The 19,468-nt window shown below is 46.7% G+C and overlaps 1 protein-coding gene across 2 annotated transcripts in view; it reads left to right on the top strand.

The window, feature by feature from the left end:
- The window catches only part of GALNT9 (polypeptide N-acetylgalactosaminyltransferase 9), a 190,437-nt gene extending 171,646 nt beyond the window's left edge, over window positions 1-18,791 (top strand). For both annotated transcript variants that reach the window (XM_081174916.1, XM_081174917.1), the window contains 2 exons: window positions 14,592-14,759; window positions 18,117-18,791. In XM_081174916.1, the coding sequence (XP_081031042.1) occupies window positions 14,592-14,759; window positions 18,117-18,263 (315 nt within the window). In that variant the 3' untranslated portion in view covers window positions 18,264-18,791. The remainder of the gene's footprint in view (window positions 1-14,591; window positions 14,760-18,116) is intronic.
- Window positions 18,792-19,468: the final 677 nt, after the last annotated feature.

The following is a 19,468-nucleotide window of genomic DNA, read 5'->3' as shown; positions in this document are numbered from 1 at the left end:
GGGGTGATTAGGGGGATATGTTTATATCATCATCATCAAACCTTTTATTGGCACCACATACAAACATCCAAAACAAATCAATGCAAAATTACCACTTCCCCAGTGGCCCAAAACATTTGCTAAAAGAAAGGAGGCAGAACAGTCTATCGTCACATCTCTAGGTCTCCAGGAAGATCAGACGTCTGCAGTGTATTTCGACGACAAAAAACCAAATAGAGATATTTAGCCACTAACTTGGTGAGCTCCTGATCATTCCCCAGTAATAGAAAATGTATGACCTCCAACTCTGGTTTCCATTTGGGGATGCAGAGTTGATCTAGAAATTGCTGATGGAGATCAGCATATAGTTTATAATTAAGAACCTTATGTGTAAGGGTTTCCACCAGATGGTCTTCACACGGGCAAGTTCTTTCTCCTTCCACCCTGCCTGAGAACCTTCCCCAAAGGAGGTTGGATGGATTTGAATTAAACCTGGCCAGCAAAAATGCCCCTCTTTCTTGAGGGTTAAGCAGAAATGCAAGGTAATTGTGGTTAGTTTCATGTGCCCAAGAAAGTTGAAATTCTGGGCTGCCCTGTGGGAGGGAGCTGATTCCCCAAAGCCTGACAGTATACTAGGATAAGTTCTCACTAAAACGCTGGTGAGTTTTCATGAGGGCTTTTTAAAAAGACATTACAAACCTGTGTGGAAATGTGGAGAAGTGAATGGAAGACTTGAGAAATATTAACCTGAGAGTGAACATAACTGACATATTTGCCCATCTGTAAGTACAACTAGATTACGGATGAGATACATTTCAGTGGAAGAATATCTGTTTTGCATGCAGAAAGTCCCAGATTCATTCCCTGGTGTCTCCAGGTAGGGCTGAGAAAGACTCATTGTCTGAAACTCTAGAATCATAGAATCATGGAATTATAGTTAGAAGGGACCCCAAGGCTTATCTAGTCCAACCCCCTGAAATGCAGGAATCTCAGCTAAAACATCTCTGGCAGATGACCATCCAATCTCTGCTTAAAAACCTCCAAGGACAGAGAACCCATAACATCGCAAGGGAGACCATTCCACTGTAAAACAATTCTTACTGTCAGAAAGTTTTTTCTGTATGTTTAGCCTGAATTTCCCTTCTTGCAACTTGAAGCCATTGGTTCAAGTCCTACCCACCGGAGCAGGAGAAAACAAACTTGTTCCCTCTTCCATGTGACAACCTTTAAGATACAGTGGTACCTCGGGTTAATTTGTTCTGGAGTTCCGTTCTTAACCTGAAACTGTTCTTAACCTGGGGTACCACTTTAGCTAATGGGGCCTCCTACTGCCGCTGTGTGATTTCTGTTCTCATCCTGAAGCAAAGTTCTTAACCCAAGGTACTATTTCTGGGTTAGCCGAGTCTGTAACCTGAAGCGTCTGTAACCCGAGGTATCACTGTATTTGAAGATGGCTATCATTTCTCCTCTCAGCCTCCTCTTTTCCAGGCTAAACATACCCAGCTCCTTCAAGCGCTCCTCATAAAGCTTAGTTTCCAGATCCTTGATCATCTTGGTTGCCATCCTTTGCACAAGTTGCACAGATGGAGAATCAATGCCAGTTCGAGTAGGCAATATTGAGCTAGACGGACCCAATGTTCTGATTCAGTATGAGGTCACTTCCTACATCCCTTCCTGTGTTTCTAAGCACCAGGGGTCCGGGGACAGGATGGAGAGGTGTAGTCAGTATTGCTTCCAAGTTTTGGAGGGCGCTTTGACAAGAGACCCTCTGTGACCCCACCCTCAGTGAATCTTCCCCCTCATTGCAGCAAATCTAAAGAGCTCTTGTCAGTGGACCCCACACTGAGTAGCGGGTCCTCAGCAGATACACAAGCATGCCAGCCCTTGATGCCAGCCCTGGGCATCGGGCATTCTTTCTTCAAGCCTATTGAGATGCTATGCATCAGCTTGAGCCTCATAGTTCTGCAGAGATTTGAACCCAGGTGTCCAGAGAATATATCCTACACCTTAATAATTCCATATACTATTGTTGTACTGTGTATTTTGGGTCTGTTGACCACAATAAAACTGTGTGTATGCCTGTGTTATTAATTCCACCACAATGGCTTTCAGTTCGTCTCTTGCAAAAAAAAAGAAGCAAGCAAAAAAAAACCCCAACAACCATTTGATATTTTAAATGGATTTTTATGTTACAGGAACTGTATGACACATTTTCTGTGCAAAGAAAATGCTAATGGGATGCATAGTTGTGCTGTTTCCATGTGCAGTCAAAACATTTCAGCTATTCCTCTGCCAACAACTTACACACATACACTTTGTACTTCCAGCTCACAATTAACATGCCTTCATGGATTTTATACACATTTTCTTTTTAAGGCATGTGGGGCTCCAGCTGAGGGGTAGACTGAGTTTGGTAACGCAGCACTCCATCTCCCTGAATGGACCAGCCTCCACTGCCTAGAAGGGTGGTGGAATCTATGTCTTATAGCAGAGGTTGGACAGCCACCTGTTGGGGGTGCTAACTCTGGTTTTTCTGCACTGAGCAGGAAGTTGCGCTGGGTGGCCTACCAGGACCTTCCCAACTCTATGGTACTATGCATTCACCTCCTCCCGTATCCCACCAACCCCAAGGCTATCAATTCATCTGTCTTCTGCAGGGGCAAACGAAGGCATCATGACACCCGGGGCGGGACGTCACTACACAGGGCGCATGTGTGGCGTCGCTACGTAAGATGCATGCACCCTACATAGCGATGCCACACATGCACTGTACATAGCGGTTTGCCGGTGGCGCCGCTCCAGCGCCATACGGACAGTACTGGGATCCTCTGCTTGCAGCTGCAGCCATGAACAGAGAATCCTCCGTTCGCAGTTGTAGTGGCAACAGAGGGATCCCACCGCTGTCCGTACGGCGCTCGAGCGGCGCCAGCGGCAAACTGCTATGTACAGCGCATGTGCGCCATCATTATGTACAGCACATGTGTTCGACGCTGCACATGAACTATACATAGCGGTTTGCCGCCGGCGCCTGGATCCTCTGCTCGCGGCTACAGCAGCGAACGGAGGATCCTCCACATGCGGCTGCGCAATGGCTGCTCATGCAACCACGAGCCCCGCGGGGTGCCTTCTTGTCACCCCCCCCCAGACATGGTGCCTGGGGGCGACCACCACCCCTGCCCCCCCCCACTGTTGTGACGCCACTGCTCTTCTGCACCTTGTGCAATTCAGGTCTTTAGTCATGGCCACATCCAATCCTTTAAACTTTGACTCAGTATTAAATACACAGTTTTAATCTTCTCAGGACCCATAGGGATTTCAGCCCATATATTCATATTTCTAGGCTTGAATTTTGAATCATTTCTTTAATTATTATTATTTTTTCATTCTAAACCATTCCTCTGCATTTTGCCCTAACCATTCAAAGACGATGATGATTATTTTATTCTGTGTGCCTTGAGGTTTTAAAAGAAAATCTCTTCTGATCATGCTTCTATTTCTATTCCTTACTTTTTAATGAAAATCAGATATCATTTAAATCCCAGATGGTCCCCCTCCCCACATAACCCTCCTACCACAATGCCATTTTAGCTCTTTCTGATGTGCCTTCCAAATTGGAACGGCATTAATGAATTGTCACTCATGCATTCATGCATAAATAATTCTGACCTTATCACCCACCAAACAATTACCTGAAGTTTAGCCGTACATGTTATTGGTTTGGACTGCGGGTGTCAGCTTGAACATTAATATTACAGGCAAAATTATGTGCGTGTGTTCCTTTCTTAATTGTTGCAGCTGAACCAACTGGGTGCTCTGTTGTCACTGTCACAACATCCATCTTGGATGGGCTTGTGGCATTTTCCGCAGCAAATTTGGCCTTTGGTAAATCGGGGGTGTGGAGGGGGAGGAAGAGAGAAACAGAAAAGAGCCACCTAATTAGATTCAAGTAAGGTTTTCGTGCAGAGCCCTATTTAGCAAGATGCTGACACAAGTTCACCTGGCTTTTAATTATGTTGGCCATTTTCCTGTTAGCCAAACAAGAGTTAGTCCACATCCTCCAAGAACCTGCCTTGTACAAAAGGAACACGATGAGGGGAAATGGTTCTGGCTGCCCTATATTTTTCTGACGTTTCTAATGATATTGTTGTGTGCCACCCCAATCTCCAAGTGGAACCCCCAAGGTTCTAGGTGCTTACCCTGGGTTCGTGTTTCCTTTGGAGAATGAGGCCCAGAGGACACACATATATACAGCCTGAGCCTATGATGGAAGGGTTCGCCACATTAGCACTCCAATAGGCTCTTCTCCCTTAGATTCAAGCAGAAATCAGCCATCTTTCCTTCTTTGCCTTTCCAACCTGCTTTCTCCCCCTTTCTCTCCCATCACACACAGGTCTCCCCTAAGATCACTTCAGGAGGAAACTAGCCTGTCTTATATTTTAACACTTGTTAGGATTATAGGGATTAGAATTCTGGCACCCACCAAGTCATAACACTATTTATTGATGTGTTAGTTTTATTGAATTATGTATAATCTGCAATGCACACACACACACATACACACAGAATCATCCAACAACAATAGCAACATCAATAAAGACAGGTTGGTTAAAAGGGGGTAGTGTCACATTCCAAGGTCCTGTCTGAACTGTTCAGGGTTTTTTTAAAAAAGGGGTATCAAGTTGTCAGAGCTGCTTCCAGGTCCCAGCTCACAGAGGACCACGCTAGCCGGTAGTACTGTACAAAAGTCTTTATTGAGTTACAGTTTCCATTTTAAGCCGCAGCGTGCAGCTCTACGTCTTAGAAGCTAGACCGGCGAAGCTCCGTCTGAGTCTCCCCTCCTGTACACCAACTTAATACTCTAGCCTTACTCCACCTCTTCCGTCTTTCCTTCCTCCTCTGGGTCCCTCTACCCCCCGTGGTCTCTTCCTTCCTGGACTCTTCTGACGCCGACCCCCCGGACTCTGCTCCCTCTTTGCGGCGGGCTTTAGGACCTGGCTCCCTATCCGGAATGCTTACTGTGCCGCCTTCCTGTGCATTTGAACTTGGCGCGCGCGCGCAGCCTTCGACCTTCCTCTTGACCGTTTCCTCGCTCCCCGATGGAGGTGTGGCCAATCCTAACTCCTGCCTTCCCGCTTGCGGCGAGCCGCCAGCTCCCGATACCTGGGACCCCTCCCCCCTACTGTGCTCTGGTGGGGAATCTGGTCCCGATTTCCAACTGCTGCTCTCTGAGTCTCTTCTGGTCCCTTCTTCCTGGGGTGTCCCCCTAGGCGCCCCCCTTGCTCTGACCACTGGCGCCCCTTTCTGTGAATCTTCCGATTCACTGGAAAGACTCGGAGATCTCGGGCCGCTGTCATCGCTCATATTTCCTTCGGATTCCTCCCCCTCGCTCTCTGTTTCCTCCCTTTCCTGTGCCTCTGCTCCTGAACCCCTGACACAAGTTCTATTGGCAGGGAGTTCCACAGGGCAGAGAGTGCTTCATTAAAAACTCAGTCCATGGTAAAGGATGATTGAACCCCAAGGATGTGGGCAACCGCCAAGTTTCCCATCAGAAGTTCTCAGCAACTGAGGTGGAGCATAAGGAATCAGGTGGTACTTTGGGCCACATCCAATATTAGCCCTGCTCAGAGTAGACCCTTGAAATTGGTGGGCATGAGAAACTTTGGTCTATTTGTTGTAATGGATCTACTGTACTCCAAGCACATCTTAGTTAACCACAACCCTTTGTGAATTAACAAAATGACATTGAACCCAGCCTGGAGGCAAATTGGCGATAACTATAACAGCAACAGTCACCCTCAAAGCATCTCGTCTTAGAATCATAGAATTATAGAGTTGGAAGGAAACTCCAAGGATTATCTTAGTCCAACATTCTTCCTTACACTTTATCTTCCAGAGAATGTCCCTCTGGGCTTTGATTTTCTCTCCCCCCCCCCCCCGCCCTCCATACCAGAAAAGCTGGATGAAATATCGTACGCATGTGAGCCAAGACACGGGCGATCAAAGTCCCGGCTGGGGATGTTGGGACCGGGGGCAAGATGGCAGGGTGGGAACAGGAATGAGAGTCCAGAAGCCAGGAGTCCAGAAGCCAAGAGTCTGAGGGTCAGAGAGCTGGGAGTCAAGAAGCCAAGGGTCCAAGGGTCAGGAAGCAGGGAGTCACGAAAACAAGGGTCCAAGGATCATGAAGCAAGGAGTCATGAAGTCAAGGGTCGGAGGATCAGGAAACAAGAAGCCAAAGGCAGGAAGCGTGTTGCTGTGGCAACGAGCCAAAGGGAAATGCTGACCTTATATCCCTTCCCGGCTCTTGCTACCAGGTGCTGTGGGTTACCAATTGGCCTCACCTGTGTGGCCATGCCTTGCCTCTTCAGAACAAACTTAGGAAGGCCCCAGTCCTGCAAAACCCTGGTGGTCACAAGGCCTGGCTCCTGCACGCACTCCTGACACACCTGGTTAATTAGGATAGTCTGGAAATGGGACTGTCAGCTGAATCCAAGGGTGCTAAATTTGCTTCACGATAGCAGCCGACGCCTTCAGGAGGTGCTGAGATCTGTGGGCACTGTCCCCTGTGGTGAGCCACTGAATTGCACATGGCAGCTTAACAGTGAAGTACCTTCAGGCCTTGGACTGCCTCTACCCATCCAGGTTGGCTTCTGGATCATCCTGGTCCTGACTCTTGGTTTTGTCCCCTGGCTGCTGGCTTCCAGCTCCTGGAGTTCCTGAGGCTGCTGCGCATGTACAGAGCATGGCAAACCACCTATTGATTGAATGCAGGCAGGCGGAAGTTTGCTTAGCACTTTCAAACCAGCTTCAGGTTGGTGTGAGAAATGTTTCAGTGCCAGGTGGGACCGCGTCTGTGCTTGAAGGATGAGGGATGGGTTTTTAATGTTTGATGCTTTATTATGTTTGATATATCCTGTAAGTGGCTGGGGAAACCCAGCCAGATGGGCGGGGTATAAATAATAAAATTATTATTATGACGGTGATGATTATTTGTGTGCCTGCTTAACATCGTCGGCTGCTAGCTGTCAGACCTCTTCACACTCTCTGCCTGAGCATCCTTGAGAGAGGCTGGTGCAGCTGCAGCCCTCACACCAAATTAATTTTGCAAATTGTGGTGAAATGAGAGAAGCTTTTTCGGCTTTGTGAACGTCAATTAACTCGGCTATATAAGAATGATCCCAGCCCTTTGCTATCTGCAAAATGTTCCATGGAGATAAAATAATAATAAAAAGCGCCACATCTTCATGGTGGGGGTTCACCATTTCTTGCTAAATATGCTTTGCTAATTATTATTACTTTTCAACCCTAATGGTGAAGAACACCTCTGCTGCATGGTCAAGATAGTTATCAGAGGGAAAACCTTTGTCTGCTAGGATGGGGGGCCTACAGCCCTACATGTTCTGTGGGACTACAGATCCCATCATCTCTGACCATTCACAGTGTTGGTTGGGGCTGATGAGAGTTAGAGCCCTTCATCATCTGGAGGGCCAGCAGATCCCCAGCCGGCCATGTTTCCTGATTTGAAAAAGTCCCATTCCATTATTAACCTCAAGATATATTTCCCTTTGATTTAACTGAAGTGTGAGAAGATAGGGTGGTGGGCTTCCAAGTGGCTGAGATTGGTAGGATCAGGCTGACTAATTTTGTTTTTAAGGGAAGTCCTTCCTTAAAAAACAAAAACAAAAACCCTTTCTGCACTGATTTTGTGAAAATTAAGTCTTGGCTCTAAATAACAATAACAGCAATAATAATGACCAGTTCTTAGGAGCACATTGGACAGCCTTCCTGACTTCTCATACTTATAGGACAGCCCAGCCAAGGATGTAATGGGTTTTTCATGTTAAACGAAAAACAAAAGCAGAAAATCCTGCATCCCAGACACAAGAATTTCACTGAATTTTTCTACCCTTTCAGTAATTTTCAAATCCAATTTCTTTTCTCATGACTAGAAGAGAGGGGGGCGGGGAGAAAAAAAAATCGAGCACAGCACTAGTGGCAAGTGTGAATGCTCTGTACAACAGAGGAGGGAACAGCTCAGTGATAGAGTATGCACCAGGTCCCGGGCTCAATCACTGGAATCTCCAAAAAGAGCTGGAAAATAATCCTGTCCTCAAAACCTGGAGAACTATTGTCAGCCTGTGTAGATAATAGTATTAAGAAGGGTTTGGGGAGGCAGGTGGAGTCAGTCTGGATGATGTCCTTGGATCCATTCCTGGCCTGTGATTCTGTATCCAGTGAGGGTTAGAATCCAGTAGAGGAGTTTGCTGAACTGGTCAGACAAGTTTCTTTATAAGACAATGAGCTTAGCTGGCCACTGAAGTGCTCTCATCCTTATCTCAAACAATGGGCTAGGTTGCAATAGCTGCAGCTAAGTGATGGAGAACAATAGGCCAAATAGTGGCTGAGATGCAGAGAGTTGCTTATACAGTGGTACCTTGGTTCTCAAATGGCTTAGTTGTTGAACAAATCGGCTCTTGAATGCTGCAAACCCAAAAGTACATGTTCTAATTTGTGAACATTTTTGGGAACCTGAATGTCCGGTGCGGCTTTCGTTTGAGTTCAGGAAGCTCTGCAGCCAATCAGAAGCTGTGCCTTGGTTTTCAAACGGTTTCAGGAGTCAAACCAACTCCTGGAACGGATTATTTTCGGGAACCAAGGTTTCACTGTACTGCACTGGACTTTGGGGCTCCTCTGGTAACCCAACAGAGAATCCAGCTCTCTCTGTAACTTGGGGACTTCCGGGTTAGCGCCTCCGGCAATGGCGGATTTCCTCTGATCGGGAGGAATCCGCTCCGTGGAAATCAGGGTCTGGACCGCCACAGCGAGGCGGAGACCCATTAAAAACCACAGGCGGGAGAAGCCTGTGGACGTGGGTTTTGGCTGGCACCTTTTGTGCCTCCCCTACTCACGGGGAAACCCAGTTTCGGGGATCCGGAGCGACGTGGGGTGAGCGGCGCGGTGCTTCAAATCGACTGCTTCTTTCACGGAGTGAAGCCACATTGCTGTTGCCGGAGAGCGCTGACTTTTTCCTGTGAGCAATTGGACTCTAAACAACTACCCGTGAGTAGAACGGAAAATTGGATCTCTAAATATCTTAATTTGGCATCGAAACGGGAAGGTTCCAAACAGAAAGTCCGCCTTCCTCTTTTGTAAATAGATTGAAGCAAAGACGTTGCAAGCTAAAGCCTGGAAAGTCTTTTGCAAAGGATTAAATCTCCATCGGTTAAAATTACTAAACCCCCCTTGGAAGCAGGAGAAGAGGGGGGGGGATTTTAGATCGTTCAAGCCTGCAGGAGAGAGAGTGAAGAAAGATAAATTATCACCGTTTCGAACCTGGGAACGGGCTACCAGTAAGATTGACGTTTTGGGAAAGTTCATTGACTGTGAATAAAATGTATGTTGACAGACTGTTAAATAAGAGAAATATATTGTTTCCATTGTTTCCTTTTGCACTTAAAAAGGAGTAAAAAAATAACTGAAAATCGAAACTAACTTTGTTGCTGGATCTGTGCTTAAAAGGATGGATACAAATAGAAACTGTTTCCTCTAGAGGGAGCTTTCGAAACTGTTGCAGGAGTGGAGCTGGGGAATTTTCCAGCTGTAGAGATTAAACACCGTGAGAATCAGAGATTGACCTTGGACAAGAATGTTGACAGAAGAAGCCTTAGTGATTGCATTTTGCAAGACAAGTGCTTTATTGGAACAGCTTCATGAGAAGACGGACGTGATGATTATTAAAATTGACAATTTGGGACAAAAAATGACTGATCTGGGACTAAAAGTGAATACCTATGCAGAAACTACTCAGGATTTGATTCAGGAATCTGTTTTGACATGGCAAGCTGTAGAAAAGACGAAGGAGAAAGTTGTTGTTGAACCTCAAGTAATTCAAGCAGAGAGAGCCCCGGCCTCACAGAGGCAATTTGATGAACATAAGCTGTTGCCTTTTACGATCGAATATAGAGAAAGCCAGATTTGGTGGGATGGAGCCCCGCTTGGATTGGAGAAGGAAAGTTGGATAGATCCTCTTATGCAGGGATGTTCTGGCCTTTGGGATTTGGATTTGGGTCAGGGGGAGATTGGTGCTCTGAAATATCTTTTGGACTTTAGTTCTGACTATGGAGAATGGGCTGACCTGTCGAGAAGGAATAAGGACATTGTTAGGTTGGAGTTTCCCCGAGATCTACTCCTCAGTGCCAAAGGAAGGAAATTAAGAACAAGATCAGCAGAAGATAAAGTACATCTATAAATACGAAGAAGAGCTGCAGAAGGGACATGGAAAAGAGTTAAGAGCCTCGGACAGAAGGTTACCAGGTTGATGGACCATATGGAATTGATAGAAAGGACTGACAGAATCCGAGACCAGGGAGAAGAGACGGTGGAAGAAGATTTGAAAAAAAGTTTTTTTAAAAAAAAATTATTTAGAGTGTTGCAAAATTAATGAGTGTTAGAAAAATGTTGGAATGAAATTATATGGCTTTAGTAGAAATGTTATAAGGAGTTAAGTATAAATAAGTTTTAGGGTTTTAATGGTAAGCTAAGGTTGAAATAAATTAAGATAACTAAATGATAGAAAACAGTGAAAGATGGAAAGGATTTGCTGAAATAATTAATAACTAGAACACAAAAAGGGAGGTGTGAGGAGGTCGATGAAACAAGCTAATGAAAGATAAAAATATGGAAATATTGCATGTGTTTTTAATTGTTTTTGCTTTTGTTTTTGTTTTGATGTATTGTGTCTTTTGCTTTTTTATATGTACTGTAATGTTTTGATTTGTATTGTTTATTTTTTTCTCTTTCTTTTTTATTTCTCTCTTTATTTCTTAAACTTTTAATAAATATTATTTTTAAAAAGAGAGAGAGAGAATCCAGCTCTGCAGACATGCTAATGCTGTGAGCTCCTCCATCCCATGCTCAGATTGTTTAATTGATCATCACAATTATAACAAATAAAGGCTTAACGTATCTCGCTTTGCATGTCATGAGTCTATCTCATATATTAGTTTCACCTCTTAAGTTGAATTACTGAAATAAATGAACTTTTCCACAATATTCTAATTTTTCGAGTTTCACCTGTACATGTGTAAATAAAGCCACATATGCTAAAGAGACCACAGTCTCCGCTGACCTCCGTTTCCAAGGAAACCAAACCCTGAGTAAGTTCCTGGAACCCCTGGAATCTCTCACTGCCCAGAGGATGTGATAGCGTGTAAACAATATTTTGCGGCATGGACCCCTGGTTTGACTCTGTAGAAGGCAGCTACCTATCTTCCTAAAAAGAATAAGAAATAACAGCATGGGTAGTGTACTGCATCAGTTCCCCTTTGGAAACAGAGCTAGAAAACCCAGAGCTCCAGGCTTGGTGGGGTTTATAAACACTCTTAGGGGAAGTTCCAGCGGTTTTGAGAAATGCTGCCTTCATGATATACCACCAGCTCTCCTCTTACTTGCTTTCACAACCCTGCCCACCCCCCAGTAAGACCCCACTACAATCAGTACATTAAGGGGAAAAATCCTTGCATCCCCCCAGCACATTCAATTTCCTTCCCTCCTGGTGCCTTGCATTTGCTCCGCAGATGGCTTCTTTATTAAGAACAGCTTCCGACATGCAATCTAGTCATTTAAAAAAGGAGAACAAAGAGTGATTTCCAAAGGGCATTCTACTCCTACAGGAAAGATTAGCATATTATGTGCTGGTTGTGTTAAGCCATTACTGCTTGCAAGCAGCGGTACGCATGAACTTTCTTTCCCTCCCCCTCCCCCTCCCCCCTTTTCTTCCGTTCTTTTCTTTTCAAAGAGCCCTAAAGTAACAGATGCCATTTATGGGACCTCTGCATATTTATAGGCAGGGCTGTTTTCGCTCCATGTTAAAATGAATGCAGAATCCCCCACTGTAGAATTTCAGAAAGCCATCGTGGATAGATGGGGAGGACAGGGCCGTCTTAAGCATATCCGGCGCCATGGTGCAAAGCTCCCGTCAGTCCCTCCCCCCTTTCCCAGAGTTTTTTTAGGGAGGCCGGCACTGCTGGCGGGGCTGGAGGAGACGGGCAGCGGCTGGATGGCGGCTCCTCCGGCGGGGGCTGGACGTGGCGCCTCCCGGCTCAGCTGGCTGCTTCATGCCACAGTGGCCATGGCAGACAGAGGCTCCGGGTGCGGCGCTGCTTCAGCATGGCATGGCAGAGGTGGGTGAGGGTGGCTCATGCCTTAGGTGTCGCGTCCAGCCTCCACCTCTTCCCTGGTGCCCTCCAGAACTTGGCGCCCTGGTGTCCTGCGCCACTAGTCTCTATGGGTAAGACGCCCCTGGGTGGGGAAGCAGTCGAGCATCAGCTCTGCATGCAGAAGGGTCAGAGAGGTCTGAAACATGAGCGTCACTGCCAGTCAGGGTGGTCTTCAAGCTTTTCAGACCCAGGATTCACTTTTAACCCAAACGTGTTTGGGGGACCCATCTCTTCTCTTTTCTTTTCTTTTCTTTTCTTTTCTTTTCATTTCATGATATTTATTAAATTTTCCACTTTAACGATCCAATAAAAACCACATTTAATCATTCCTAATTATAATACATTTTTAATTATGGTGCTGGAGGAGACTCTTGAGAGTCCCATGGACTGCAAGAAGATCAAACCTATCCATTCTTAAGGAAATCAGCCCTGAGTGCTCACTGGAAGGACAGATCCTAAAGCTGAGGCTCCAAAACTTCGGCCACCTCATGAGAAGAGAAGACTCCCTGGAAAAGACCCTGATGTTGGGAAAGATTGAGGGCACAAGGAGAAGGGGATGACAGAGGACGAGATGGTTGGACAGTGTTCTTGAAGCTACCAGCATGAGTTTGACCAAACTGCGGGAGGCAGTGGAAGACAGGAGTGCCTGGTGTGCTCTGGTCCATGGGGTCACGAAGAGTTGGACACGACTAAACAAATAAACAACAACAATTATAGTACAACAAAACAGCCGAATAATCATACCGAATTATGTATCTTTGGGTGACTTCCCATGCTCTGAAGTTCAGGGAGTGATGATCTAATATTGTTTCTGCATTCCTTAATTAGTTTAGGTAGTCCCGATAAACATTTCCAATGTTGATCCTTCATTTATTTTTAACAGCCTCTGAGTTCATTTAACAAGCGGGTTAATCCTTTGTAGTTCTGTGTGAAATATTGTCCTGTTGTAATCCAACGTTCTCATCCACTTTCACTTTCTGCACAAAGACATCTCTTAGTGAGTCACAGCCAAGATCGAGGGGGATGTCGCCTTTCACCGTTAACACTGGGCAGATAACCAAAGTTCCCTCCTGTAATCTTATTCCAGCTGCTAGCAAGCTGATGTCTCCGTAAAAAAAAACGCCATAGCTCCCATTGTAAATTCTTTTTATCATTCCATTAAAGGTCTTTGCCGGAATCATAGCCCAAATTTCACACAGTCAATTTTGTAGTTGAACCATAACAATAACGATAACAAGATTGGGGGACCCATTTCTTAATGTTTTACCATATATGTGCAAGGTGGTAGTGCTCCTGTTGTGACCCACCTTGGATCAGACCATCACCTGCTAGTGGACACAAAGGAAAATCCTGCAGTCAACAGAATTCAACTCTCTGCTATCCAGTCGGTGAGCGGGACAGGGGTGCTATCTCGCCCTTAGGATTGTGGGTGCCTGCCTCTGCATCTGAGGCACGCACACACACACACACTCCCTGGAAAAGGAGTGCCTTGCTGGCTGGCTGCAGAGGGCAGAGCTGAACTGCTACTCTCTCGCAGGCAGCGCCACTGACACCTGCCAGCTTTTCTCATGGGCTTTGTGGATCCCAGCCCCCACAATTATATTATTGTGGGTGCTCAGGCACCCACGGCCCCTTGCGGTTGGCTCCTATTGAGTGGAGGGTTTAATCCTGTTTCCCCAGTGCATTCCCTGCCTCCAAAAGTAGAGGGAGAGCATAGCCAACACGGCTTGTACCTAGCCATCGAGAGTCTTATCATCCACGAATTTACCTAAACCTTTTGTGGGTACCAATTCCATAGCTTAACCACACGCTTTATGAAGAAGTCCTTTCTTTTCCCTTTACTGACTCTTTCAACAGTCAGTTTTGCAGGATGTCCTAGACCAGGGGTCTGCAACCTTTAAGACAAAAAGAGCCACTTGGACCCGTTTCCGAAGAAAAAAAAACCTGGGAGCCGCAAAACCATTGCAACATTTAAAACAAATATATCTCCAGAGCCGCGATCTGACAGCGGGCGGGAAGGTGACGTTGGGACTAACGCACGCACCGCCCCCATGCAACGTCACAGCCAGTACAGCGCCCGCCACAGTGGGGAGTGTCGGGGCGCACAATGCGCCTCCTCCCCTCGCTAGTATCTGCCCCGGAGCCGCGGCAAAGGTGTGAAAGAGCCACATGCGGCTCCGGAGCCGCGGGTTGCAGACCCCTGTCCTAGACAGCAAGCGTTAAAGAGAGAGGGAGAAAAACAACTCTACTCACACGTCTCGGGGTTAAGGGAAAGCTTTATACTAATGCAAAGAGTCTCAATTGCAAGGCAAGCTTGACCTTTAGCACGTCTTGCTTTTTCAGAAATGCCTCATGGCTTACTTGACTGCAGCCTTCTCTGTTTTAATTTGGTTCCAGCTTGTTCGTTACAGCTCTGAAGGACTTCTGCAGCTGGGCCCTCTGGGATCTACTGCATTTCTGCCTGACTCCAAATGTCTCGTTGACGATGGGAAAGGAAGGACCCCCACTCTGAAGAAATGTGAAGACACCTTGAGGCCGGCACAGAGGCTGTGGGATTTTACACAGGTATTGGAGCCAGCTGTGCAGGCAAGCAAGCGGGGCCTGTCACAAAATATTAAAGTGTTTTGTGTTTGTGTTCAGGATTCTCAGTATCTTCCATCTCCCTTTCCCCAGGTTTGTCACTTGCTCTCATCAGATTTCAGCAATCTTTTGTAATATGGCATCCTGTGTGAGGCCAAGAGTTGGCGCTGCCAAATGGGTCTTCTCAATTTTGCGCCCCCTCAGCTCAGTGGCCTGTGCAGCAGAACCGCCCACACCACCCTAAATCCAGCGCCCATGTTCTGAAAAAGTTTATGTTTTGTTTTGTTGCCAAAGGCAGCCTTTCTTTTGAATTCAGTCAAAAAAATTCACTTGTGAGTAAAGACTTTGGGCTTTCATGGTTGCGCAACTGCTGGGAATTACAAACTTGGAGCGTTGCTGTTGCGCTCAGGTCTTGTTTCCAGACATCCCATCATCATCATCATCATCATCATCATCATCATCATCATAATACATTATTATTTATACCCCGCTCATCTAGCAACTGAGTTGGCTACTGTGTAAACATGTGGCTGAACTAGATGGACTTTAGCCAGATTCATCAGGGCTCTTCGATTCCTAGCTGATATTGACAGGCTTGAAATCAAATTACCGTATTTTTCACTCTATAGGACGCACTTTTCCCCCTTCAAAAATGAAGGGGAAATGTGTGTGCGTCCTATGGAGCGAAGACGCCATAGCCCCGCGACCCTCTCCCGACTGGAGAGGTGACACGCGGCTATGGCAGGAACCTCTACAGCCCCGTGTCACCTCTCCAGCCGGGAGAGCACGCGCACGGGGCTAAACCAGCCCCCCGCGACCCTCTCCCGACTGGAGAGGTGACGCGCGGCTATGGCAGGAGCCTCTATAGCCGCGCGTCACCTCCCCAGCCGGAAGAGCGCGTGCGGGGAGTGTCTGCAAGCCTCGCGCACCCGGCAGGAGGTCCCACCGGGTGCGCGAGGCTTGGGGCGGCAGCCTGTCGCCCGAAGCACGGGGAGCCCTCGGGAGGGCTCCCCCTGCTTCGGGCGAGTGTCTGCAAGCCTCGCGCACCCGGCAGGAGGTCCCACCGGGTGCGCGAGGCTTGGGGCAGCAGCGGACTGCTTGCGCGCACCTAGAAGCTTGGGGCGCGCTGAGCTCAGCACGCCCCAAGCTCCTGGTGTAGCGCAGCGATCCGCTAGCCCTGGGAGAGCCCCGCGGCTCTCCCAAGACTAGCGGACTGCTTGCGCGCACCTAGAAGCTTGGGGCGCGCTGAGCTCAGCACGCCCCAAGCTCCTGGTGTAGCGCAGCGATCCGCTAGCCCTGGGAGAGCCCCGCGGCTCTCCCAAGGCTAGCGGACTGCTTGCGCGCACCTAGAAGCTTGGGGCGCGCTGAGCTCAGCACGCCCCAAGCTTCTAGGTGCGGGCAAGCAGTCCGCTGCCGCCCCAAGCCTCGCGCACCCGGTGGGACCTCCTGCCGGGTGCGCGAGGCTTGGGGCGGCAGCGGACTGCTTGCGCGCACCTAGAAGCTTGGGGCGCGCTGCTTCTAGGTGCGGGCAAGCAGTCCGCTGCCGCCCCAAGCCTCGCGCACCCGGTGGGACCTCCTGCCGGGTGCGCGAGGCTTGGGGCGGCAGCGGACTGCTTGCGCAAACCTAGAAGCTTGGGGCGCGCTGAGCTCAGCACGCCCCAAGCTCCTGGTATAGCGCAGCGATCCGCTAGCCCTGGGAGAGCCCCGCGGCTCTCCCAGGGCTAGCGGACTGCTTGCCGGCACGCAGAAGCTTGGGGCGCGCTGACCTCAGCCTGCCCCAAGCTTCTGGATTAGCGCAGGGGTCCGCTAGCCCTGGGAGAGGCGCCCGGCTCTCCCACGCTAGCGGAGACCTTGCCGGCACGCAGAAGCTTGGGGCGCGCTGAGCTCCGCACGCCCCAAGCTCCTGGTGTAGCGCAGCGCACCTGGGGGGGAAATAAAATTTTTTCCCTTTATTTCCCCCCCAAAAATCTAGGTGCGTCTTATGGGCCGGTGCGTCTTATGGGGCGAAAAATACGGTAAATAGATATCTAATAGCAGACTTGTAAACATATTCCAGCAAGTTGTTCAATGGATTTAAGGGTAGACTGTATCCTCCAATGCTTTTAATTTTTCTCCTTTGCCATTTCTCTCTCCCCCCCCCCCTATATTTTTTATAAAATCTTCTGTTTTACATTTTAGAATGACCATTTAAACAACCTTAAAATATCAATGACTTCCCTTCTTCTCTTTCCATGGTTCATTTTGCATAACATAAATCCCTGCATATTTTATATAAACTAAACCATTCAGGATTCCATTATGTTTACATATGTTCTTCTTGTTCTCTTATTCTATATGTTAAGTCTGCAACCTGCGCATATTCCATCGGCTTAAGTTGCCATTCTTCTTTAGCTGAGATTTCAATCGTTTTCCATTTTTGGGCTAACAAAACACAGGTTGCAGTAGTGGCATACATAAATAACCTTTTTTGACACCTGGGAATTTCTGTCTGAATTATCCCCAACAAAAAGGATTCTGTTTTGTTTTGTTTTTTTGAGAAGTACTTGTAAACATTTTTTTTTTCAATTCATTATGAATTATTTCCCTAACCCTCTGCCATTTCTCTAAGGCCTTGATCTGTTTCCCCAAGTCCACCATATATCGGTTTTCAATATTTGTTTGTTTGTTTGTTTGTTTGTTTGTTATTGCAAAGTAACTACATTGAAACAAAGCATATGTAAAAATACAATAACAAATAAAGCAAAGTATAAAAGAAAAGATGAAGAAAGAAAGAAAGAAAGAAAGAAAGAAAGAAAGAAAGAAAGAAAGAAAGAAAGAAAGAAAGAAAGAAAGATGAAAGTGAAGAGAGAAAGTAGAAAAGAAATAGAAAATAGAAGAATGGTTAAAGAAAAAATACTTTAGAAAAACCATTAACACCTTTTTTACATAAATCATAGGTGATAAATAATTGACTTCCACCTATCTCACAACCCTCCCTTTCATACTTGATATGCCTATCTTTATTTCATCATTATTCTTATCTTAATATGTCTATATATGTATTTACATTTTTCTTTCCATTCACGAGATCATTCTAAACACAGCCAGATTTCTACCCTTGAACCTTGCCTTTCAAAATATTCATTCAGAGAGTCCCATTCCTTCTTCATTAGAGAAGCTTTTAATGTTTAATAGACTATTGTATTTTAATATTCTGTTGGAAGCCACCCAGAGTGGCTGGGGAAACCCAGCCAGATGGCCAGGGTACAAATAATAAATTGTTGTTGTTGTTGTTGTTGTTGATTATTGATTATATTTTCTGGTTTGTGTCTTATTGTGTATTCGTTTCTTTCACCCCTACAGAACGGCCCGATCATCAGCCGAGACACTGGCCGGTGTCTAGAAGTAGAGATGTCAAAGGATGCCAACTTTGGGCTCCGATTAGTCGTACAAAGATGCTCGGGGCAAAAATGGATGATCAGAAACTGGATCAAGCATGGCCGGCATTGATTCAGAGCTGGGAAGATGCTTACTCTTCTGGAGTCCTTTGACCAGTACGTGGGCGCCCCTCCAAGAGATTCAGGTTAAAGAGGACTATTGTGATGAGAAGAAGACAGCTCATTGAAGGAGAAGGTTTACTGCTGGGCACATGTTCTTTTATTTTTTTAAAGAAAGGAAAGATGGAGACTGGCATTCCACCTAAGGCCACGGAAGTGATACACCTGTACCTAGACCGTATCATTTCAGACTAGAGCTTGTAGGCGCACATGATACAATCACCTCTCCATTAAGGAAAAGAAACCCCTGCATATAGAAAACCAGCATGTCAGGGAAAAACTCGTCTCTTTGATATGCTCTTTTCTAAGTTCACTAAGTTCTAAGTTCCTAAGGAGGAACTTTCAATCACGTGAGTCTGAAGCTTCATAGTCCTAGCAAAGGTTTACCACCTTGGTGAGAGCTGAGCCTATCCTCATAACAATGGATGCCCCAGAAAGACTTGTGCAAGATTTCTGCTTTTTTGGAACTCAGTCGGAGAGGAACCACATAAGCCAGACTTTGCGTCCACTTTCTGGGAGGAAACAGGAGGGCAGCCATATTTGGGTCAGGTTTGCAGGACAGATCAGTCTCGTGCCTCACTGAAGAAGGTCCCACGGCAGAAGGATCTGTTAGCTTTAAGTTGCTGACTGATGCACAACTCTTATGGTGAACAGAACCGTGTGCCTTTTATACTGTACTTCCTATCCAAGCGGACTGGGGAAATCCCACCTCTTCAGCATGTCTGAGTAACTATTCTGAACAATAACATCGACGACGACGGCAAAATACTCTGTAAATAAATTACACTGCAAAAGAAAGAAAAGAAAAGAAAATCTAATGTTTCCAGAGTGTTTGCCTTGGAGTCTCAGTTTAATTGTTCTTAATTATTCTGGGGGGGAAGGGAGAGTGGGAACAGATGGGGCATTCTTAGAACAGTGGGGCTGGTCCATTCATCCGGAAGCAAATTCAGGAGGGGGGGAATCCACCAGTCTCAAGAGCAGATTTGTGCTTTTTAGACACCTGCATTTTTGTATTGAATAGTGCAAAGGGCAGACCCACTGCATACTGCAATAGCTGCCAGTGCTCTGTGAGGCCCCACCCCAAATGTCTGTCCTGGGCACCATTTTTATTTTACTGCCCCCCAACCCAGTGAGCAGCTTCTGGCTGCCATCCCTGTT

Source organism: Podarcis bocagei, assembly GCF_964188305.1.
Source record: "Podarcis bocagei genome assembly, chromosome: 16".
Lineage (NCBI taxonomy): Eukaryota > Metazoa > Chordata > Lepidosauria > Squamata > Lacertidae > Podarcis > Podarcis bocagei.
The sequence above is the reverse complement of the archived record's forward strand: the minus strand, read 5'-3'. Positions and strand labels throughout refer to the sequence as shown.